The sequence below is a fragment of the Heptranchias perlo genome, chromosome 4, assembly GCF_035084215.1.
Source record: "Heptranchias perlo isolate sHepPer1 chromosome 4, sHepPer1.hap1, whole genome shotgun sequence".
NCBI classification, from domain to species: domain Eukaryota; kingdom Metazoa; phylum Chordata; class Chondrichthyes; order Hexanchiformes; family Hexanchidae; genus Heptranchias; species Heptranchias perlo.
In genome coordinates this window covers 79,933,698-79,956,790 of record NC_090328.1, presented here as the reverse complement: position 1 = coordinate 79,956,790, position 23,093 = coordinate 79,933,698, and the positions used below count along the sequence as shown (strand labels likewise).

At 39.0% G+C, this 23,093-nt stretch overlaps 1 protein-coding gene across 2 annotated transcripts in view; it reads right to left on the bottom strand.

Moving 5' to 3' along the window:
- Window positions 1-3,374: 3,374 nt before the first annotated feature.
- Window positions 3,375-23,093, bottom strand: part of LOC137321056 (spindlin-Z) — an 86,598-nt gene continuing 66,879 nt past the window's right edge. For both annotated transcript variants that reach the window (XM_067983217.1, XM_067983218.1), the window contains exons 5-8: window positions 16,952-17,000; window positions 13,698-13,948; window positions 10,433-10,669; window positions 3,375-9,203 (exon numbers count right to left, since the gene is read on the bottom strand). In XM_067983217.1, coding sequence (XP_067839318.1) covers window positions 9,001-9,203; window positions 10,433-10,669; window positions 13,698-13,948; window positions 16,952-17,000 — 740 coding nt within the window. In that variant the 3' untranslated portion in view covers window positions 3,375-9,000. The remainder of the gene's footprint in view (window positions 9,204-10,432; window positions 10,670-13,697; window positions 13,949-16,951; window positions 17,001-23,093) is intronic.

Below are 23,093 nucleotides of genomic sequence, written 5' to 3'. Positions count from 1 at the left end.
GAAAGTTACTATTGAATCTGCTTCCACCAGCCTTTCAGGCAGTGCATTCCAGGACGTTACAACTCGCTGCATAAAAAAATGTTTCCTCACGTTATCTCTGGCTCTTTTGCCGATCACCTTAAATCTGCATCCTCTGGTTACCGACCCTACTGCCACTGTAAACAATTTCTCCTTATTTACTCTATCACAACTATCCATGATTTTGAACACTCTATTAAATCTCCCCTTAACCCTCTCTGTTCTAAGGAAAACAACCCCACCTTCTCCAGTCTCTCCACCTCACTGAAGTCCCTCATCCCTGGTGCCATTCTAGTAAATCTCTTCTGCACCCTCTCTTAAGGCCTTGACATCCTTCCTAAAATGTGGTGTCCAGAATTGAACACAATACTCCAACTGAGACCTAGAATCATAGAAATTTACGGCCCAGAAGGCGGCCATTTGGCCCATCGTGTCTGTGCTGGCCGAAAAAGAGCTATCCAGCCTAATTCCACTTTCCAGCTCTTTGTCCGTAGCCTTGGATATGCACCTGAAGTGCCATAACCTACAAGTACTTTTTAAATGCGAGGAGGGTTTCTACCTCTACCACTCTTTCAGGCAGTGAGAGTTCTAGAAGCCCAACACCCTCAGGGTAAAAATATTTCACCTCAACTCCCCTCTAATCCTTCTACCAATTACTTTAAATCTATGCCCCCTGGTTATTGACCTCTCTGCTAAGGGAAATTGGTCCTTCCTATCCACTCTATCTAGGCCACTCATAATTTTATACACCTCAATTAAATCTCCCCTCAGCCTCGTCTGTTCCAAAAAAACCCCACAGCCTATCCAATCTTTCCTAATAGCTAAAATTCTCCAGTCCTGGCAACACCCTCGTAAATCTCCACTGTACCGTCTCTAGTGCAATCACATCTTTCCTATAATGAACCAGTGTTTTATAAAGGTTTAGCATAACTTCCTTGCTTTTGTACTCTATGCCTCTATTAAGCCCAGGATCCCATATGCTTTTTTAAACAGACTTCTCAACTTGTCCTGCTACCTTCAAAGGATGGTGTACATACACCTCCAGGTCTCTCTGTTCCTGCACTCCCTTTATAATTGTACCATTTAATTTATATTGCCTTTCTCTTCATTCTTCCTACCAAAATGTATCAATTCACACTTCTGTGTTAAATTTCATCTGCCATGTGTTTGCACATTTCACCATTCTGTCTATGTCCTCCTGAAGCCTGTTATTATCCTCCACATTGTTTACTGCATTTCCGAGTTTCGTGTCAGCTGTAAACTTTGAAATTATATCCTGTATACCCAAGTCCAGTTCATTAATATATAACAAAAAGAGCAGTGGTCCTAATACTGACCCCTAGGGAACACCACTGTATACTTCCCTCCAGTCTGAAAAACAACCATTCACCACTACTCTCTGCTTTGTCCCCTAGCCAATTTTGTATCCACACTGCCACTGTACCTTTAATCCCATGGGCTTTAATTTTGCTAACAAATCTATTATGTGATGCTTTTTCAAATGCCTTTTGAAAGTCCATATACACATCAACTGCACTACCCTCATCGACCTTCTCCATTACTTCATCAAAGATCTCAATCAAGTTAGTCAAACACGATTTTCCTTTAACAAATCCGTGCTGACTTTCATTTATTTGCCCATACTTTTCCAAGTGCCAATTAATATTCTCTCTAAAAGTTTCCCCACCACTGACGTTAGGCTGACTGGCCTGTAATTGCCGGGTTTATCCCTCTCCCCTTTTGTGAACAGGGATGTAACATTTGTAATTCTCCAGTCCTCTGGCACCGTCCCCATATCTAAGGAGGATTGCTGGATTGTGGCCAGAGCCTCCGCAATTTCCACCCTTACTCAGTAACCTAGGATGCATCCCATCTGGACCGGGTGACTTTGCTACTTGGAGTACTGACAATCTTTTATGTACCACCTCTATCTATTTTTATCCTATCCAACATCGCTACTACCTCCTCCTTTACTACTACAATGGCAGCATCCTCTTTTCTAGTGAAGACCGATGCAAAGTGTTCATTTCGTGCCTCAGCCATGCCCTCTTCCTCCACAGAATATCTCCTTTTTTGTCCCTAATCGGTCCCATCCTTCCTATGACTACCCTTTTACTATTTATATGTTTATAGAAGACTTTTGGGTTCCCTTTTATGTTAGCCGATAATCTATTCTCATACACTCCCTTTGCCCCTCTTATTCCCTTTTTTAGATCTCCTCTGTACTTTCTGTATTCAGCCTGTAACTCTACTGTATTATGAACCTTACAAATGTCATAAGCCTCCTTTATCTGTTTCATTTTAATTTCTATATCTTTAGTCATTCAGAGAGCTCCAGCTTTGGATGCCGCTTTATTTCCCCCTTGTGGGAATGTGTCTACTCTGTACCCGAACCATCTCCTCTTTGAAGGCCTCCCATTGTTCAATTACTGTTTTGCCTACCAATTTTGATTCCAATTTCTAGTTTCATACATGATCGCTCTGCTCTTTTAACAGTTCTTTTACACTTGAGTTTTTCCTCATACTGATTATTACTATCTTCTGTCTCAGGCAACTTGTAACACCTTTCCTTTATCTCTAATAGCTTTTGTACCTTCCCCGTAATCCAGGCTAGCCGCCTTCACTTACTAATCTTCCTATAACTCCTGGTTATACATTCAGCCACTGCCCGCTCAATTGTCTTTTCAAGTCTTTTCCATTTAGCTACCACTCTGCTCTCCAAGATTTAATGGTCCACTACTATGACTACACATTTCCTTATCCATTACCATTTCCCATGCTCCCCCACCATAAATTCCACTATAACATTCTCATTTTTGATTAGCATTAGGTCATGAACAACTTTTCTTGTCCGCTTTCTTCCACATTGAATCATGTTGTATTAATTCTGTATAATACTGAATATTAATGATGAACTTTGTTTTGTATTTTTGCATTATAAACACAAGTAAATGCTGATTTTATTTAGTGACTGGTGCTCAGCACACTGAACAACGAAGAAACCCACAATATTAAAATGATGACTTTCCCCAAGACAATATACACAATTATATTTTTTCCCATTCTTATCCTTTATATTGGCCACACAATGCTACAGTCATGTAAACCTTGATTGCTCAAACCTGTGTCTACAAAAATAAGCATGTATCTTTTGCATGGTGGAGTAATGCACAATCTAGTGGGTCAAAATGAAAATCCCAGCAAAGTATTGTACTTGTAAGTGCAGCAGCACTAGGTGTGTAACTGGTGGGATGTATTATTAATCACAAAGGTGTGATTGAGTTCTAGCTCAATGTCAATTGCCTTCAAGTTCAATCAGAATTTTAAAAATAGAGGTTAAAAAAGTTTCAAACACATTTAAATTTCACATAAATTTATTTTAATTTTATAGTTATACAACATTATAAAAAAACTTACAGAAGTAAACAGATTTTTAAGATGTGAAATGTTTATAGATCTAATGGCATACAGCAACATGATCTACAATGTCTATACATTTGAAAATTTGCCTAACTCCAGAAGCAAACATCAATATTACATTTTAACTATACATATACCATAGACCGTTAAGCTGAATAAAGTTTTTTTTCAAAAGCACTGTAACTAATGAAGGACCATACATTTTGCAACTGTATTCTAATGGTGGTATTTTCCCCCTTATTCAAGAATATTTTAAAAACTTAGTAGAGTGGAAATAGTGGGCTTTATTTTCCAAAGCAAGTCAAATCTTGAGGCCCATAATCAAGCTCCCCCCTACACAAACACTTCTATTATGCCACCATCTGAACTAAATAAGCTGCATTGTATTAAATTTGCCAAATCTGCAAGAGATAAAGCAATGGCTCAAGGCACAAGTATCAATAAATGCTCATTTTGTGCGTTTCTTTTTAGTAACAAAAGGCCCCTTTCTGCTTATAAGCTCCAATGAATGCTATTTCAAATCTGTATCTTTGCCAAACTTAGCACTGACACGTTAAAATGTTCAGGATACAGGTTCCAAGAGAGGGGTTACATGTTTAAATGGTAAACCTAGCTTTTTTTCACATTTGATCATTCACTATGAAGACCCTTGCCAGATTTCCTATTCCCCCCCCCCCCACTCAGAAAAGGAAAAAGTATGGTCCCTTTTAAGACATAAGCCACCACAATTGGCACTGTTCTAAAATCAGTATATTTCATCCTAGCTCACAATCAGACATTACAATAAGCAAACAGACAAACTAAAATAAAGTTCTACATGCAAAGCTGGTTATGTGAAATGGGCCTAACTTTAGAACATGCAGAAAAACATTATGTTTGCATTTAAAAGATCACACTATAGAAGCCATTCTTCACACACAGTAGTTATATAACCCAAGTTAAATGGTCAACTATTTTTAATACGTATCCAAGATTGTGTCATTTACAACCACAAGCCCCAAGATAATTTTAGAAAGCAATGTTGGCTCTCAGAACAAGAATTTATTATTCTGTTAACCAAGGTCTTGAGAGCATTGCATCCATAGCTGTAACAAACTTAATTTGAAGCTCAATCCATCAAGTACTGTTTTGGTGCTCTCTGCCCAATTTATTTTTCTGTGGAAGGACCTAAAATAATAAGTCACATTTGGCTCAACTACCAGCAAGGATTAGGTTTAAAATCTGCTTGCAGACCTCATTCTAGAAACATTTACAAGTTGACGAATTTTGTAGAAACTCTGCCAACACTCCATTGCAAATCTGATGAATTTGTTTAAACACGTTGTTAACAGAACAGATTTAGAGCTAGGTTACGTAGCGCTTCATAATACAGCATCAAGGGGCTATTTGCTAGCAGAAATAATTTTAAAAGAACACGGTAAGCTGCCTTTGGTTGCCCACTTTGGAATACTGGAGGAATGACAGTTCTTGCGTTCAGACACTTGAAGATTAAATGTTCAGTGATGTATTCATATTATTGTCCAGCACATCACATCTAGGCACAAGCCATAAGGCTAAAGAACAAAAACGTGAATAAATAAAACAAAAACTTGAAAAGACGGTTAACACTTTCTTTCTTTTAAAGAATCCTTAGCATCTCAATCCTTGAAGTAACTCTCATCCAGATTCAGAAAGCCTTGCCAAAAAATGCCTCACATGAAAGTGGGATTTTTACAAGTCGTCAATATTCTACCATAAACTCTTGAAAATGACTGTTGGTCTAGCTGCAAGTTAAGATCAAGGTAGCTTAAAGCGGTAGCTAAGTGTACCCACTTTTAGGAATAAACATGGTCATAGAGGGGTCTGGAAAAGTACCATAACTTCTAAGAAAAATATCCATTGCAGTTTCAAGCCTAGTGGTGTAATGAAGTGTAAAATGGTCTTCACTTTAAAGTTGCTAACGTTGGACCACTGTTCCAGAATCCAGTTATATAACAAAGAACAGGAGCACAAACAAACCACTTTTGAATACATCTGATGGACCAGTGCATTAAAGAACTTTGAAAAGAAATATTTAAAACAGTGCCATTTACATCAGAATCCTTAGAAATACATTGTATTCTATGAATTAACCAAACAGGCATTGTGCCCACAAGATTGTTTGCAGTCAATTAAGATCAATGGTTCAGATTAATAGAGAATACACAAAAGGTTAACACTACCAATCACATATGGTTCCATAACCCAGGAGGAGTAACAAAGATAGGATCTGCATATGAAGGTCTCTCAAAACTGGAATTTAAAATTATATCATTCCCTCACAATGTACTGTGTACAATACGTATGAAATATTTAGACGCACAAACTGGTATCAATTTTATTTGGAAGATATAATTTTAGAACTCCCAATGGCTGTGTATATATGAACTATGTGGTGTGGTACCAAGTCTCACAGACCAGGAAAGCTTCAGGTTTGTGCAGAGTTGGCTGAAGCCAATTGTAATGTCGTCACCACCAGGAGGCAGGGGGTTTCAATCACTAGGGAGGGACAAATAAAAATCCAGATAAGGTACCACTTCTGTTCACTACATAATGGCCCCATCTGAATATTATGATGTGCCTCTTTACAGTTCAATACTCCAACGTCCGATATCTAGGTTCACACATGTTAAATCGTCACTTGGGCGAGGTGTCGGATTTCTACCAGTGCCCGTGGTATTGTATCCCATTATAAATCACTGCCGTCAAGAGGCTCAAGAAAAATCAGGCAGGGAGCTAGAATAGGTTATGACCCATTAACACTTAAGGAAACCAGTTTAAATAAAGTTATACTGTAAATGAAAGTTCTTACTTTCTTCACCAGGAGATCAGAAATGCTATTATATGACAAAGGGTACAATTTAAGGTTCTTCAAGAGGGATACACACCTGTGGCCCTAAGGCTATGGGATAAATATTTGGATATTCCATCTGTAATGGTGTGAAAGGCCCATACGACACTCGTAAGTTCCAAAAGACCTTACAAGGAAAACATTAATGTTGCCTGATGCACTGCTTATTTATTTTAGGGACATTGCTGCACCAATATTTAAAATAATTTCCAAATTCTGTACATGCATAAGGCCAGTGATATTCTTCAGGGGTGTAATGTTTTTTTTTGCTTGTTGCAAAATGTCCTCAGACTGAAACACCAACAGTAACCACAGAACATTTATCTATTCTCAATCTGATTAATCTCAAATTACTGCTTGTAAACAGGAGAAAATTTTTAAAAATAAATGCACAGATCTAAAACTATTGTGAACAAATAAACTTGTGCTTGCATTTCTTATAAACAATCCTTGGATTTTAGTCCTATGTTTTAAGCAATGTAATCACAGGCTTGTTTAACTTTCATGGTAGCACTATTAGTAATGCTTTAAAACTAGTTACTTTGAAGCAATAAAGGAAATATTTATGAATGGATTGACAAGCATTTTATTAAGCCTTCAGATATCGCAGCACCAATCACTTTAACAGGACTAAAATCCATCTTTTGTCACACCCCCTTTCCTTCGTGCTATAAATCTTCAAGTTCAGAACACAGGTGACCTGCTTCCTGGATTCTGCTAATGACTGTTAAAAGGTGCATAAGAAGTCTCAAGTGTGAGTACTTCTCTGATAGTTCCTCCCATCAGTAACAAAATGTCTGACCTCCCCTTGCCACTTTCCCATGACTGAAAATACTCAATGTTTGAAGAGTCGTGGCACAAACTTATCCTAAAGGGCTAAGCAGTAGTATTTGGAAATGCAATTTATGGTGCCATCATTTGAATTGCAGCTTTATTCACTCACTCCCAATCATATCTAGAATACTGCAGTTTTACAGAACGTTAATTTTATTAGTGTTATTAAATGCAAGCTCGCACTGAGCCATGACAGAATTCGAGGCATTTAGACACAGGACGAAGCGTATTATAGACAATTCAGACTTGTGACCTTAAGGGGTTATTTGATAACAAGTCCTGGGATGTTAAAGGATTCTTAATTTTTAATGGAATCTTATCTTTGACAGTTTATATATTATTTTGTACAACACATCTTAAAACTGATAATTGGTTTGATCAATATTCAGCCAGCCAGAGCCAAATCAGCTTCTGATACTTTTTAGGAATTACTTCAGCTATACTGTACAGTTAGTGTTACTAAGTTTACAAATTACTACACTCAGAGGAAACCTTTAAACTTAATTATAATATTTTAGCCAATTAACAGTGTACCTTTTTAGCTTAAATAAAGTACTTTTTTCATAGTGGATGAAATGTATCACTACAAAAAAAAGTCAGCCAAGGTAAAACAAGAATAATTTGGCAGTTATAATTTACAAAGTAGCAAGCAGGTCATTTTAGACACCTTCTCATAACATTCCACAGAACAAGGTCATATGACATTAGAATCTAAGCTGGTATCAGTAAAAGTGAACATGAAGCTGTCAGATTGTCGTAAAAACCCAACTGGTTCACCAATGTCCTTTACGGAAGGAAACCTGCCGTCTTTGCCCAGTCTGACCTATATGCGACTCATCAACGTGGTTGACTCAACTGCCTTGTGAAGTGCCCTAGGAAGCCACTCATTTGCATTGAACTGCTCACCTTCACCACATGGACTGCAATGGTTCAAGAAGGCGGCTCACCACCATCTTCTCAGGGCAACTAGGGATGGGCAATAAATGCTGGCCTTGCCAGCGATTCCCATATCCTGAGAATGAATTTTTAAAAAATCACTTGTATTCTGAGCACCATTATAACCATTACAATGGTATAGTGGTTAAGTTTTCCAGAGACTTTCACAACTTATTCTTCTTCCTCTTCCTTACTCTTCTCCCTCATTGGTGAACTTCTCATTACATTTCTCCTTGCATACATGTATTTTCACTACAAACTAAAACATGGCAAGTTTAAGATGAAATTTATCTGTTACTTAAGAAAAATGTTCAACTGCATTTCCTTTAATATTTATGGCTCATTGCAGTTTTATTAAGATCAAAAAGTATGTTATAAAATCTTAATAAATTTGCAGCTTTCTCTGAGGCCAAAGATGTACTGGTTTTCAAAAAGGGACGTAATATGGAAACATGTTGTAAGACTGAATAGTGGTGCCCAGTCCATTCTTCTCTTCCCTCCCCATTTTATTTATTTTTTCAATTAAGAAAATCCATTTTGCTCATATCCAATTGAAATTTGTTTTATGCTGCTACATTTTCGCACTTTATTTCCAGACCCTAATTTAGGTTTATTATCTTGAAGCCCTATTGCTTCCCATGAGTGACAAAGTACTCTGGAAACCTAGTTCCCTTATTCTTAAATACTGGTTTTTGACTTGTTTCTTTTGCAAGTAACCGTCTTGTATTCAAACCATCATAAATGGTAACATTTGTAGAACCATTTGGCTGATTCAAACTTGTGTTGTGTTTGTTGTCTATGGCAGAGATTGCGAGATCACAATAGCTTACTGGGCTTTTAGAAGCCTAGTATATCAAGGTCCACATGTGGAAATAGTCCTTGTGTAGGCCAATATGGCCTTCCCACTGCACTATGGAGTGTGTCTAAGAAGTTTTTACCAAATCATAGACATAAATGTGGAAATCGTCATCAAACTTGATAAAATACACTGATGGTTTTGCTTCTACTTGGTGGATCACCATGCCAGTCCTCTTTGAGCCATCTTCTTTGGCATATTCCACTTGTTTACCCACCAAGCTGTCTACTACTTCTCCTGGCTCTCTCTCAGCTGGTGGAGAATCATTATCTGTGGAATCAGAAATTTAACCATCAGCAAAACTAGGAGTCTACAGAACACTGTATCTCCAACCATAACAGGATAATGTAACTACTTTCAGTGGGAAATATTTACACCTCTACAAGACCAATACCTGATTATGTAGTTTAATTATCTAAAATCATTAACTGACCTTGAAGAGTCTAGCAGATAACTGGTTTGAAAGAATGTAGAGCCTGGTGAATTAGCCTCCAGGACCAATCATGAACTGTTTTTTATCTGGCTCAGGTGTTGAAAATTAAGTGTTTTTTTTTCTGATTGAGCAATGATCTGCAAGACCACTGCAAATAGATTTGAGCAAGTTGTGCCTGCAAGATTGTGCTTCATGTTGTTTTGTGAGTAATGTGCTCAAAGATCCATGAAATATGCCTAAATGCATATAACGGTTATTGAATGAGCACTACCAATGAAGCCGATAAATCACACCTTCCAGTAATACTCAACACATGCTAAGTCTTCCTTAACTGATTTCTGACTCTTTTTTAATTCAATACATTATAACATTTGATTACATTGCTGTCAGCTTCAGTATCAACATTATAAAGTTATGGTAGAAATCAAGGCTATATATTTCACCAGTCTATAAATTGCATCCCTATAATTAGATGACATAATTACATTCAGAAATCAAACATCAGATTGGGCAGTGCTTGCCACAGTAAAGGAAATCAAGTTTTCAAAAGGGTCAGATATCAAGGATACTTTTCCAGCAGGGAAATGTACTACTCATACCCAATTATATTGTTAAATGGCGATCAGACTGCAGCCAAATATATTGTTCCATTATAACATGAAGCACACCAAATCAGTGTTAAATATAATAAAAATCCACCTCAGATGAGTTTTAAGCCCCAGTGCCAAAAGAAGTCCAAGTATAAAGTGGAGACAAATCCCAGCTAAATCTTTGCCTGTCCTGCATTTCTACACCATTTCATCATTAAATTTAATCAAAGAAAAAAATTGTTGGAATATGACCTGTAAAGTCATTTTGTTAAGAGCTAGTTGTAATGCTTGTGCAATGCCCCCAGTCCACACATTCAAATTTGTGCAGTGCCCAGATTATGTTCCAGGGTCGTGGTACAAATGCAACATTAGTATTTCCCTAGCATCCAATTAAAGTAACTTTTATAATTGCTGTATAGAAACACAGAAAAAGCACATTTATTTATATAAATAATAAAAGTTACCCTTGTACTTACTTGAGTCAGGCATAATACGTAAATCTCCTTCTTTGTAGTCTTCTAAAAGCTGGTACATGTACAAGACAGGATCCTTTTCATAGGTGATATAAAACCACGTATTCATGATCGGAGCACGTGCAAGCACCATTCCCCTCCACTCATCTTTAGCCCCATCATCATCTTTTTCAAACATGTGCTCAACTGCTTTGCCTATCATCATTTCTGCCAGATCCACATCACTGATTCGACAGGCAGCTAAAAGCAAAACAAAATGCACATACAGCACTTAGTAATTTTACTGTGTCATTTGTAAGAGAGAGATAGGTAAGGGAAAGTAATCAGCAGAGATGTTAAGAATTGAGGAATAAAAGAGAACTTAAAACTAATGGAAGTGGTCTATAGGCCTCCTGATAGCAGCAATGAAGTGGCAGAATGTATTAATTCAGATATTAGGGAGGCTTGTAGCAAAAGCAGAGTTGTTTTAATGGGAGACTTTAATTTTCATATAGATTGGGAAGCTCAAGTCAGAAAGGTAGTGAATTTCGAGTGCATTCAAGATAGTTTTCTGGAACAATGGGTTCTAGAACCAACAAGTGGGCAGGCTAGATTTAGTAATGAGTAATGAGCCATATTTAGTTAACAATCTAACAGTAAGGTAATATTTTTCTAACAGTGATCATAATATGATTGAATTCAATGTTAGGTTTGAAAAGGAGAAATGTAACAGTTACTAAGAATCTAGATTTTGGTTAGGGTAACTTTAACAGGATGAGACAAGAGACTGACAACCACAACTAGTCAAAACTGTTAACGGATAAAACTACAGATGAACAGTGGGAGGAGTTCAAAAAAGAATTTAGCCTAATACAGGACCAGTATTTACCCCTAAGGGGCAAGAGCTCTACTTACCAAATAAATCAGCTATGGTCGACAAAAGAGGTGAGAAATAACATAAAACTAAAGGAAACAGCATACAAAAGTGCAAAGAATTATGTAGATCTAAGGGACTGGGAGATATATAAAGAACAGCAAAGGAAGACAAAAAATATAGTAAGAGCTGTAAAAAGGAATACAAAAAGAAACTTGCAAGGGATATCAAGATTAAGACAAAACGTTTTTACAATTATATTAGAAGAGAAAGGGTAGTTAAGAATAATGTTGGCCCTTTAAAAACAGATGCGGGTAACATTGCAAATGAAAATAAGGAAATGGCAGACTTGTTGAATAATTACTTTGTGTCAGTCTTCACGGTAGAGGATGAGGATAACACACCCGACATTCCAGGGAAACTAACATTGAATCAAGGATTGGAACTCACTAAAGTTAACGTATGCAAGAAAACAGTATTAGAAAAAATAATGGCACTAAAGACTGACAAATCCCTAGGACCTGATGGTTCCAACCCCGGGGTTTTAAAGGAAATAGGTGAGGAAATTGCAGATGCTTTAGCCATAATCTTCCAAAGCTCTCTCGATTCAGGAATTGTCCCTTTAGATTGGAAAATTGCAAATGTAACTCCATTATTTAAGAAAGGTGAGAGAGAGAAACCAGGAAATTATAGACCTGTTAGTCTAACATCTGTTGTGGAGAAGCTATTGGAATTTATAATTAAGGACAGCATGACTGAGCACTTAGATAAATTTGAGCCGATTAGAGAAAGCCAACATGGATTTGTAAAGGGTAGGTTATGTCTAATGAACCTAATTGAATTTTTTGAGGAAGTAACTAAAGTAGTAGACAGGGGAATATCTATGGATGTAGTTTATATGGACTTCCTGAAGGCATTTGATAAGGTACCACATAAGAGACTGTTAACTAAAATTAAAGCTCATGGAACTGAAGGCAAATTATTGACCGGGTTAGGGGATTGGTTAAGTCATTAGAAGACAGAGAGTAGAGGTCTTGGGTATGTACTCGAATTGGTAGGAAGTGACTAGTGGTGTCCCACGAGGATCTGTGCTGGGGCCTCAACTATTCACTATATTTATTAATGACTTAGATGACATAATAGAGAGCCATATATCCAAGTTTGTTGGTGGTATAGTAAGTAGTGTAGACGGGAGCATAAAATTACAAAGAGACATTGATAGATTAAGTGAGTGGGCAAAACTGTGGCAGATGGATTTCAACGCAGGTAAGTGCGAGGTCATCCATTTTGGACCGATAAAGGATAGATTCGAGTATTTTTTAAATGGTGAAAAGTTAGGAACAGTGGAAGTCCAGGGAGATTTAGGGGTCCACATACACAGATCACTAAAATGTAGTGGTCAGGTACAAAAAATAATCAAGAAAGCTAATGGAATGTTAGCCTTTATATCTAGAGGGCTAGAATATAAAGGGAAGTTTTGCTACAGCTATACAAAGCACTGGTTAAACTGCATCTGGAGTACTGTGCACAGTTCTGGGCACCACACCTTAGAAAGGATATATTGACCTAGGAAGGAGTGCAGCGCAGATTCACCAGAATGTTACCAGGGCTCCAAGGGTTAAATAATGAGGAAAGATTACATAAACTAGGCTTGTATTCCCTGGAATATAGATTGGTAAGGGTGATTTTATTGAGGTTTTTAGGATTTTGAAAGGAATTGATAGGGTAGACAGAGAGAAACTTTTTCCACTGGTGGGGGAGTCTGGGACAAGGGGACATAACCTTAAAATTAGACCCAGGCCATTCAGGAGAGAAGTTAGGAAACACTTCTTCACACGAAGGGTGGTAGAAGTGTGAAACTCTCTCTCACAAAAAGCATGATGTGGAGATGCCGGTGATGGACTGGGGTTGACAATTGTAAACAATTTTACAACACCAAGTTATAGTCCAGCAATTTTATTTTAAATTCACAAGCTTTCGGAGGCTACCTCCTTCCTCAGGTGAACGATGTGGAAACGATTTTCCACATCATTCACCTGAGGAAGGAGGTAGCCTCCGAAAGCTTGTGAATTTAAAATAAAATTGCTGGACTATAACTTGGTGTTGTAAAATTGTTTACAATTCACAAAAAGCAGTAGATGCTAGCTCAATTAATAATTTAAAATCTGAGATCGATAAGATTTTTGCTAGCCAAGGGTATTAAGGGATACGGAGCCAAGGCGGGTAAATGGAGTAGGATATAGATCAACCATGATTTCACTGAATGACAGAAAAGCTCGAGGCACTGAATGGCCTACTCCTGATCCTATGTTCCTAGTATGTATATATATGAGAGAGAAAAACATAAAATATCCCTTTTATTGGCATAATGTAAATTTGAGTCACTAGTGATCTTAAAATCATATTTTCACTCACAAACTCTATCCGGAAGGACCCGAAATCCTAAGACCCTTTCGTCTTTGTGAAGTTCAAGTCCATACACGCAGTCAAATCCATCATATTTGATAAGATAGAGTGCAGGATTTACTGGAACTTGATCCAGAACTGTGCCTTTCCACTGTGTTATTCCACCTTGTTCTTTCCATCCGTGCTCAATTCTGCAACCCACAATGTTCCGTCGTGAATGAGATACTGTCTTGCTTGGACCCACATTACTACGGTGTTTCCTGTACAAAAGAGGAACACGTACCTTAGAAATGTTAGGCAAGAGTGAAAATCAAAATATGTCTTCCACGCAGGGCCACAGAATATCAGTAGAGAATAGTTGGTTAGTTTGCAGTGTAAATAGAAGTAAAAAGTGCAGAGGAATAGAGACACATTATGCAGACAAATTAGCTACTCCCTCCAAAATAGCTAGTCTCTACAAAGGAATTTGTAACTTGGTGATCAAATCATATAAATACATAGTACATGCAAAAAATTGATTAAGAAAAGCACCAATAAGCTCCCCTTCTGCAATCAAAATGTCAAGGGAGAACACGGATAAATCATAATAGAAATTTTAATAGATAAAGATTTTTCTTTTAAAAATTCTCTGCCTTCCCTTTGAACAGGAAAAATACCCGGCAGTCTAGGGCCTGTCTACGGAGACTTGCTCAACACAAACTACCCCCTCAATGCTGTAATCCATCCGCTGGCCATGAGGAGTACTAACCCAACCAACACAATTACTAGTATGTAGGAATAAAAACAGAAAATGCTGGAAACACTCAGCAGGTCAGGCAGCATCTGTGGAAAGAGGAAGGTAGGATTAATGTTTCTCATCTTAGGGTCATAAGACCTGAAACATTCACCTCAGCTTCCTTTCTCCACCTGCTGTTTCCAACATTTTCTGTTTTTATTTCAGATTTCCAGCATCTGCAGTAGTTTGTTTCACTAGTATGCAGGGCCCCTCCCCACCATCTCCAACTAACCCCCAGAATACAGGGCTAATCAAGCTGCCTTTCCCCTTCCACCCACGATCTGCATTGCTTTCAGTGCGGCAATACATTTGTCCTACACAGGCCACACAAGTCAGGATGTGTAGTGACTTTTTAAATTATGAATGGAAATATACACTCTCAAAATGCTCGTAATTTTACACCTAACTACACATCAACCTCTTAAGATATACATGAGTGTACCCTTTATCATACAATAGCTTCATAAAATGTGAGTATACACCTATATGTATAGTAGCTTCACAAAATATATGTATGCACTTACACATGTGGAATAGTTACTATGAATGTACTTTCTTGAAAACCCAATAAAAAAAATTTAAAATCATTTCTCTATCAAGTTTTCTTTTAATTTTTTTTTCAGTTTTCTTCCTTATTCTCCCTTCCTCTCTAACGCATTGACTTGTGTTGAGTAAAGGTTCAACAGGCTGTAGCTCCCTCTGGTGCCTCGTAAGTGGCCATTCATGAGAGTCCGGACAGTTGAATCTTGGCATTATATTCAACCACTGGAGAGGAAGCAGGACAGCACCACAGCTGAGCCTGATCCTGTCTTCACCACACTCCATCAGGAGTAAGAACCCTGGCTGACACTACTTGGGAATGCTGGTGGGCAATTGTAGCACCCCTGCCACTCAACTGAGATCAGCTAACTCAGCAGTTAACCCTACCTTCTCCTCTCCACAGAATCTGCCTGATCTGCTGAGTGGTTCCAGCATTTTCTGTTTTTATTCCTACTTACTAGTGGTTGTGTTGGTTGAGGTTAGTATCCCTCATGGCCAGCGGGAGGGATTGAACCATGGACTTTCCTGGCCTGCATGAATCAGTACTGTAACACGCAGTGCATTTACCCACTCAGCCATCTGAGTTTTATTAACATTGTGCTCTCTTCTTGCAATGAGATACTACTTTACTTAAATCACACATGTAACATTGAAATTTGAACGTTTAATTCAACCCTCATTCCTACTATGCAAAAAGTGAAAAATCAAATCACACAAATGTAAAATGCTGCCATAAACAGACATCAAGGTCAATGCAATTTCAGAGAGATTTATAATTAGAACATTATGAATTCCATATTTTGTGCAAGCTGCAATTAGAAATTAGTTTTTCGGAATCCCAAAGGAAACTGTTGACAACAACCGAGCAAAGGTTTTCCAGTGTATTTACACGTGCACTTGGGATAAGTCAAGTGAAAGTACAATACAGATTTAATTAACGATGTTGATTATAGACCAAGATCCAACTTGCAAGAAGTGGCTAAATAAATTAAACTGTAGCGACTCACTTACAGAAGAGATCCAATGGGTGTTATGAATTATGAACTGAGCAAAAACAATATGCAGTCTCTTATACTACCAAAAAGTGGTGTTAGGAAGAAGTTACAGCCAAATATTTTGGTAAGATGGCTATTTTCAAATAGATCCACCAACTGGAGAGGTGGGGATAACATTTTTGTTTTCCCAGGCAAAAATTGATAAATGAATATTTTGTCAATATATGTGTAAGAGTGCCAGCAAACTAAAGTTACTACTAAATAATACAGGCCACACTGGGTTGTCCCCAATGAAGTTTTTTTTTGGGAGAGAAGCAGGGGAGGGCAGAGAATGAGAAGAGGAGAAACCATTTATTAATAATTGACAGTATGCATAGTAAATGCAGGCATGCTTAACCTCTGTCCTCAGTGTAAAGAAACATAATGCCTTTCACGAATTCAGGACGTCCCAAAGTACTTTACAGCCAATGAAGTACTTTTGAAGTGTAGTCACTGTTGTATTGTAGGAAACACAGTAGCCAATTTGCGCATAGCAAGGTCCCAAAAACAGCAATGAAATAAATGACCAGATCATCTGTTTTTAGGTTTTGGTTGAGAGACAAATGTTGGCCAGGACACTGGGATAACTCCTCTGCTATTCTTCGATTAGTGCCATGGGACCTTTAACGTCTGCCTAAGAGGGCAGACGGGCCCTGGATTTAACCTCTCATCCAAAAGACGGCACCTTTGGCAGAACAGCACTCCCTCAGTACTGCACTGAAGTGCCAGGCTAGATTAAGTACTCAAGTCTCTGTAGTGGGGTTTGAACCCTTGACCTTCTGACTCAGAGGCAAGAGTGCCATCACTGAGCCAAGGCTAAGCGTGTAAGAGATTACACAATGTCAAACAAGCCTCACTGCAGAACTGCCCAGCTCATTAAAATTTTACAATCGCATTTGTTTTGGCAGACCCACCTGTGATTCGTTTTCTTCTTCATCATATTACCAGACACACCAGGAAGACCTAGAACAAACAAAGAGAGTGGTCACATCATATGACAAACACATACGGTTGAAGCATATTAGCAAGAAGTCAAATATCAATTTATACAGCTAATCAGGTATCAGTGTGGAGTCAACATGGATCTAAATCCTGACAAGTGACTGTGCTTTTGTTGATATGATTTTCAGATTGTTTAGAGAGTCTTGCTGCTCTCGGTTGCATGCTCTCAGGTGTTATCAAACCTCATATTTCAGGACTGTAATGCTTGGACTGACCATGTGACCTAAGAACATAAGAAATAGGAGCAGGAATTGGCCATCCGGCCCCGAGCCTGCTCCACCATTCAACAAGATCATGGCTAATCTTCTACCACAATGCCATTTTCCTGCACTATCCCCATAACCCTTAATGCCTTTAATATCTAGAAATCTATCAAACTCTGTTTTGAATGTTCTCAATGACTGAGCATCCACAGTCCTCTGGGGTAGAGAATTCCAAAGATTCACCACCCTCTGAGTGAAGAAATTTCTTCTCATCTCAGTCCTAAATGGCCTACCCCTTATTCTGAGACTGTGACCCCTGGTTCTAGACTCCCCAGGCAGGGGAAACATCCTCCCTGCATCTACTCTGTCGAGCCCTGTAAGAATTTTGTATGTTTCAATGAGATCACCTCTCACATTCTTCTAAATTCTAGAGAATACAGGCCTAGTCTACTCAATCTCCCCTCATACAACAATCCCGCCATCTCAGGAATCAGTCTGGTGAACCTTCGTTGAACTCCCTCTATGGCAAATATATCCTTTCTTAGATGAGGAGACCAAAATTATACACAATACTCCAGGTGAGGTCACACCAAGGCCCTATATAATTGCAGTAAGACATCTTTACTCCTGTACTCAAATCCTCTTGTAATAAAGGCCAACATACAATTCACCTTCCTAATTGCTTGCTGTACCTGCATGTTAGCTTTCAGTGACTCATGTACATCAACATTTCCCAATCTCTCACCATTTAAAACATACTTTGCATTTCTGTTTTTCCTACCAAAGTGGATAACTTCAATTTTTTCCACATTATATTCCATCTATCATGTTCTTGCCCACTCACTTAGCCTATCTATATCCCCTTGAAGCCTCTTTGCATCCTCCTCACAACTCACATTCCCATCTAGTTTTGTGTCATCAGCAAACTTGGAAATATTACATTTGGTCCCCTCATCCAAATCATTGATATAGATTGTGAGAATAGCTGGGGCCCAAGCACTGATCCCTGCGGTACCCCACTAGTCACAGTCTGCCAACCTGAAAAAGACCCGTTTATTCCTACTCTTTGTTTTCTGTCTGTTAACCAATTCTCAATCCATGCCAGTATATTACCTCCAATTCCACGTGCTCTAACTTTGTTCACCAACCTCCTGTGTGGAACCTTATCGAAAGCCTTCTGAAAATCCAAATACGCCTCATCCACTGGTTCCCCCTTATCTATTCTACTAGTTACATCCTCAAAGAACTCCAATAGGTTTGTCAAACATGATTTCCCTTTCATAATTCCATGTTGACTTTGTCAATTCCTATTATTATTTTCTAAGTGTCCTGTTATCACATCTTTTATAATAGATTCTAGCATTTCCCTACTACTGATGTCAGGCTAACAGGTCTGTACTTCCTGTTTTATTTCTCCCTCCTTTCTTAAATAGTGGGGTTACATTTGCTACCCTCCAATCTGCAGGAACCGTTGCAGAATCTATAGAATTTTGGAAGATGACAACCAATGCATCCATTATCTCTATAGCCACCTCTTTCAAAACCCTGGGATGTAGATCATCCTTATCGACTTTTAGTCCCATTAATTTCTCGAGTACTATTTTTTACTAATACTAATGTCTTTCAGTTCCTCATTCTCGCCAGACCCTTGGTTCTCTAGTATTTCTGGGAGGTTTTTTGTATCTTCTTCCATGAAGACAGACAACAAAGTATTTGTTTAATTTCTCTACCATTTCCTTATTCCCCATCATAAATTCTCCTGTCTTTGTCTGAAAGGGACCCACATTTGCCTTAGCCGGTCTTTTCCTTTTTACATACCTATAGAAGCTTTTACAGTCCGTTTTTATGTTTCGCGCTAGTTTACTCTCATATTCTATTTTCCCTTTATCAATTTCTTGGACCTCCTTCGTTGAATTCTAAAATGCTCCCAATCCTCAGGTTTACTGCTTTTTCTGGCAACTTTATATGCCTCTTCCTTTGATTCAATACTATCTTTAATTTCTCTTGTTAGCCACGGTTGGACAACTTTTCCTGTTGGGTTTTTGTGCCTTAAAGGAATATATATTTGTTGCAAATTATGTATTAATTCTTTAAATGCTAGCCATTGCCTGGGCTGTTCCCAAGTACTGGGCTCCAGTTTTATAAGGCCTTAAGAACAGAATCTACGTGCTGGCTAGCTTGTGCAACAGCTGGTTTTTGCCCAACTGGCACGCTATTCAGGTCTGGAAGTAGCAGCTTTTGTTGCAGTTTCAAAAATATTAGCAACTTTTTATTGCCCATGTGCACTGTGACACACAGTAAAACGTGGTGATGCTCATGCTCAAAAATGAAACCATGCAACTCGGCTGGTCTACTCCCTTTTATAATAATTTAGTGTGGAACAAATTACCCATTTTACCACATGCAAATATGATCAACGGTAAACCCAGGGAAACTTTAAATAAGCATTAAGGGAAAAATAGTCTTACGTCATGTTTAGTTGTCCTTTAATAAGGAGTACACATTTATTAAGCAAAGTTGTTCTTCATTTTGTGGGTTGCAACAGACAGATGGTAATGCTTAACTGAAATGCAACAAAAGATGAAGTGTTACTAGAAGCAGCTAGCAACAACTCAGAGGAGACAGAATTGGAAAAAACATGACTAAATGATATGACTAAAAATGGCCAAACACCAACTCTCAGAAGTTGTGAGGCTCCCAGAAAATTACTTTGGCAGACATCAGAAGCAAGCTTGCTTTCCTTCTCACAGCACAAAGCATCTACAGGGCTCAAAAGATCTTGATTTCTATATATATATATATATACACACACACAATATATTTTTTGTAAACAAAGATTGCCAGCAAATGTACTTAACTCTTGTAGTTACCATCTCTCAATTTTAAACAGCATTTTATTAATTTTATATTAAAATATGAAAATAAACAGATTCAAGTTAGTTTGTCAATGTAAAACACAGGATGGAAATGATTATTTTAAACGAAAATTAAAAATGTTATGAAATCTCAGATCTTTTGTACTTAGTGTGTACAGATCAAAAAATCAATACTCATTTCACTGGAACCTGCTTTTCCAAACATTTTTTAATAAACGTCAAGTGGACCAGTGAAGCTGAATTAAATTTCATCTGATTCTTGCAGTACCCGATTACAACAACTGGTGGCAATATTTTTTTTTATTTGTTCATGGGACGTGGGCGTCGCTGGCAAGGCCAGATTTATTGCCCATCCCTAATTGCCCTTGAGAAGATGGTGATGAGCCGCCTTAGAAACATAGAAAATAGGAGCAAGAGTAGGCCATTCGGGCCTGCTCCGCCATTCAAAATGATCATGGCTGATCGTCTGACTCAGGACCCTGTTCCCGCTTTTTCCCCCATATCCCTTGATCCCTTTAGCATTAAGAAATATATCTATCTCCTTCTTGAATACATCTAATGACTTGGCCTCCACTGCCTTCTGTGGTAGAGAATTCCACAGGTTCACCACCCTGAGTGAAGAAATTTCTCCTCATCTCGGTTCGAAATGGCATACCCCGTATCCTGAGACTGTGACCCCTGGTTCTGGACTCCGCAGCCATCGGGAACATCCTCCCTGCATCTAGTCTGTCTAGTCCTGTTGGAATTTTATATGTTTTGATGAGATCACCTCTCATTCTTCTAAACTCGAGTGAATATAGGCCTAGTCGACCCAATCTCTCCTCATACGTCAGTCCTGCTATGCCAGGAATCAGTCTGGTAAACATTCGTTGCACTCCCTCCATGGCAAGGACATCCTTCCTCAGATAAGGAGATCAAAACTGCACACAATACTCCAGGTGTGGTCTCACCAAGGCCCTGTATAACAGCAGTAAGACATCCCTACTCCTGTACTCAAATCCTCTTGCAATGAAGGCCAACATACCATTCGCCTTCCTAACTGCTTGCTGCACCTGAATGCTCGCTTTCAGCGACTGGTGCACAAGGACACCCAGGTCTCGTTGCACCTCCCCTTTTCCCAACCTATTACCATTTAGATAATAATCTGCCTTTCTGTTTTTACAACCAAAGTGGATAACCTCACATCGATCCACGTTATACTGCATCTGCCATGTTCTTGCCCACTCACCCAACTTGTCTAAATCACATTGGAGCCTCTTTGCATCCTCCTCACAACTCACATTCCACCCCAGCTTTGTGTCGTCTGCAAACTTGGAAATGTTACATTCAGTTCCCTCATCCAAATAATCGATATATATTGTGAATAGCTGGGGCCCAAGCACTGATCCCTGCGGTACCCCACTAGTCACTGCCTGCCACCCGGAAAAGGACCCGTTTATTCCTACTCTCTGTTTCCTGTCTGTCAATCAATTCTCAATCCATGCCAGTATATTGGCATGCATATAGGCACCAACGATATAGGTAAAAAACGGGATGAGGTCCTACAAGCTGAATTTAGGGAGTTAGGAGTTAAACTAAAGAGTAGGACCTCAAAGGTAGTAATCTCAGGATTGCTACCAGTGCCACGGGCTAGTCAGAGTAGGAATGACAGGATAGCTAGGATTAATACGTGGCTTGAGAGATGGTGCAAGAGGGAGGGATTCAAATTCCTGGGCCATTGGAACCGGTTCTGGGGGAGGTGGGACCAGTACAAATTGGACGGTCTGCATTTGGGCAGGACTGGAACCAATGTCCTAGGGGGAGTGTTTGCTAGTGCTGTTGGGGAGGGTTTAAACTAATGCGGTAGGGGGATAGGAACCGATGCAGGAAGTCAGTGGGAAGTAAAGTGGTGACAGAAACAAAAGGCAGTAAGGGAGAGTGTACAGAACATGACCGGACAGATGGTCTGAGAAAGCAGGGCAAAGACCAAGGGAAATCTAGATTAAACTGCATTTATTTCAATGCAAGAAGTCTGATGGGCAAGGCAGATGAACTCAGGGCATGGATGGGTACATGGGACTGGGATGTTATAGCTATTACTGAAACATGGCTAAGGGAGGGGCAGGACTGGCAGCTCAATGTTCCAGGGTACAGATGCTATAGGAAAGATAGAGCAGGAAGTAAGAGAGGAGGAGGAGGAGGAGTTGCGTTCTTGATTAGGGAGAACATCACGGCAGTAGTGAGAGGGGATATATCCGAGGGTTCGCTCACTGAGTCTATATGGGTCGAACTGAAAAATAAGAAGGGAGAGATCACTTTGATAGGATTGTACTACAGACCCCCAAATAGTCAACGGGAAATTGAGGATCAAATATGCAAGGAGATTACAGACAGCTGCAAGAAAAATAGGGTGGTAATAGTAGGGGACTTTAACTTTCCCAACATTGACTGGGACAGCCATAGCATTAGGGGCTTGGATGGAGAGAAATTTGTTGAGTGTATTCAGGAGGAATTTCTCATTCAGTATGTGGATGGCCCGACTAGAGAGGGGGCAAAACTTGACCTCCTCTTGGGAAATGAGGAAGGGCAGGTGACAGAAGTGTTAGTGAGGGATCACTTTGAGACCAGTGATCACAATTCCATTAGTTTTAAGATAGCTATGGAGAATGATAGGTCTGGCCCAAAAGTTAAAATTCTAAATTGGGGAAAGGCCAATTTTGATGGTATTAGACAGGAACTTTCAGAAGTTGATTGGGAGAGTCTGTTGGCAGGCAAAGGGACGTCTGGGAAGTGGGAGGCTTTCAAAAGTGTGTTAACCAGGGTTCAGGGTAAGCACATTCCTTATAAAGTGAAGGGCAAGGCTGGTAGAAGTAGGGAACCTTGGATGACTCGGGAGATCGAGGCACTAGTTAGAAAGAAGAAGGAGGCATATGACATGCATAGACAGCTGGGATCAAGTGGATCCCTTGACGAGTATAGAGATTGCCGGAGTAGAG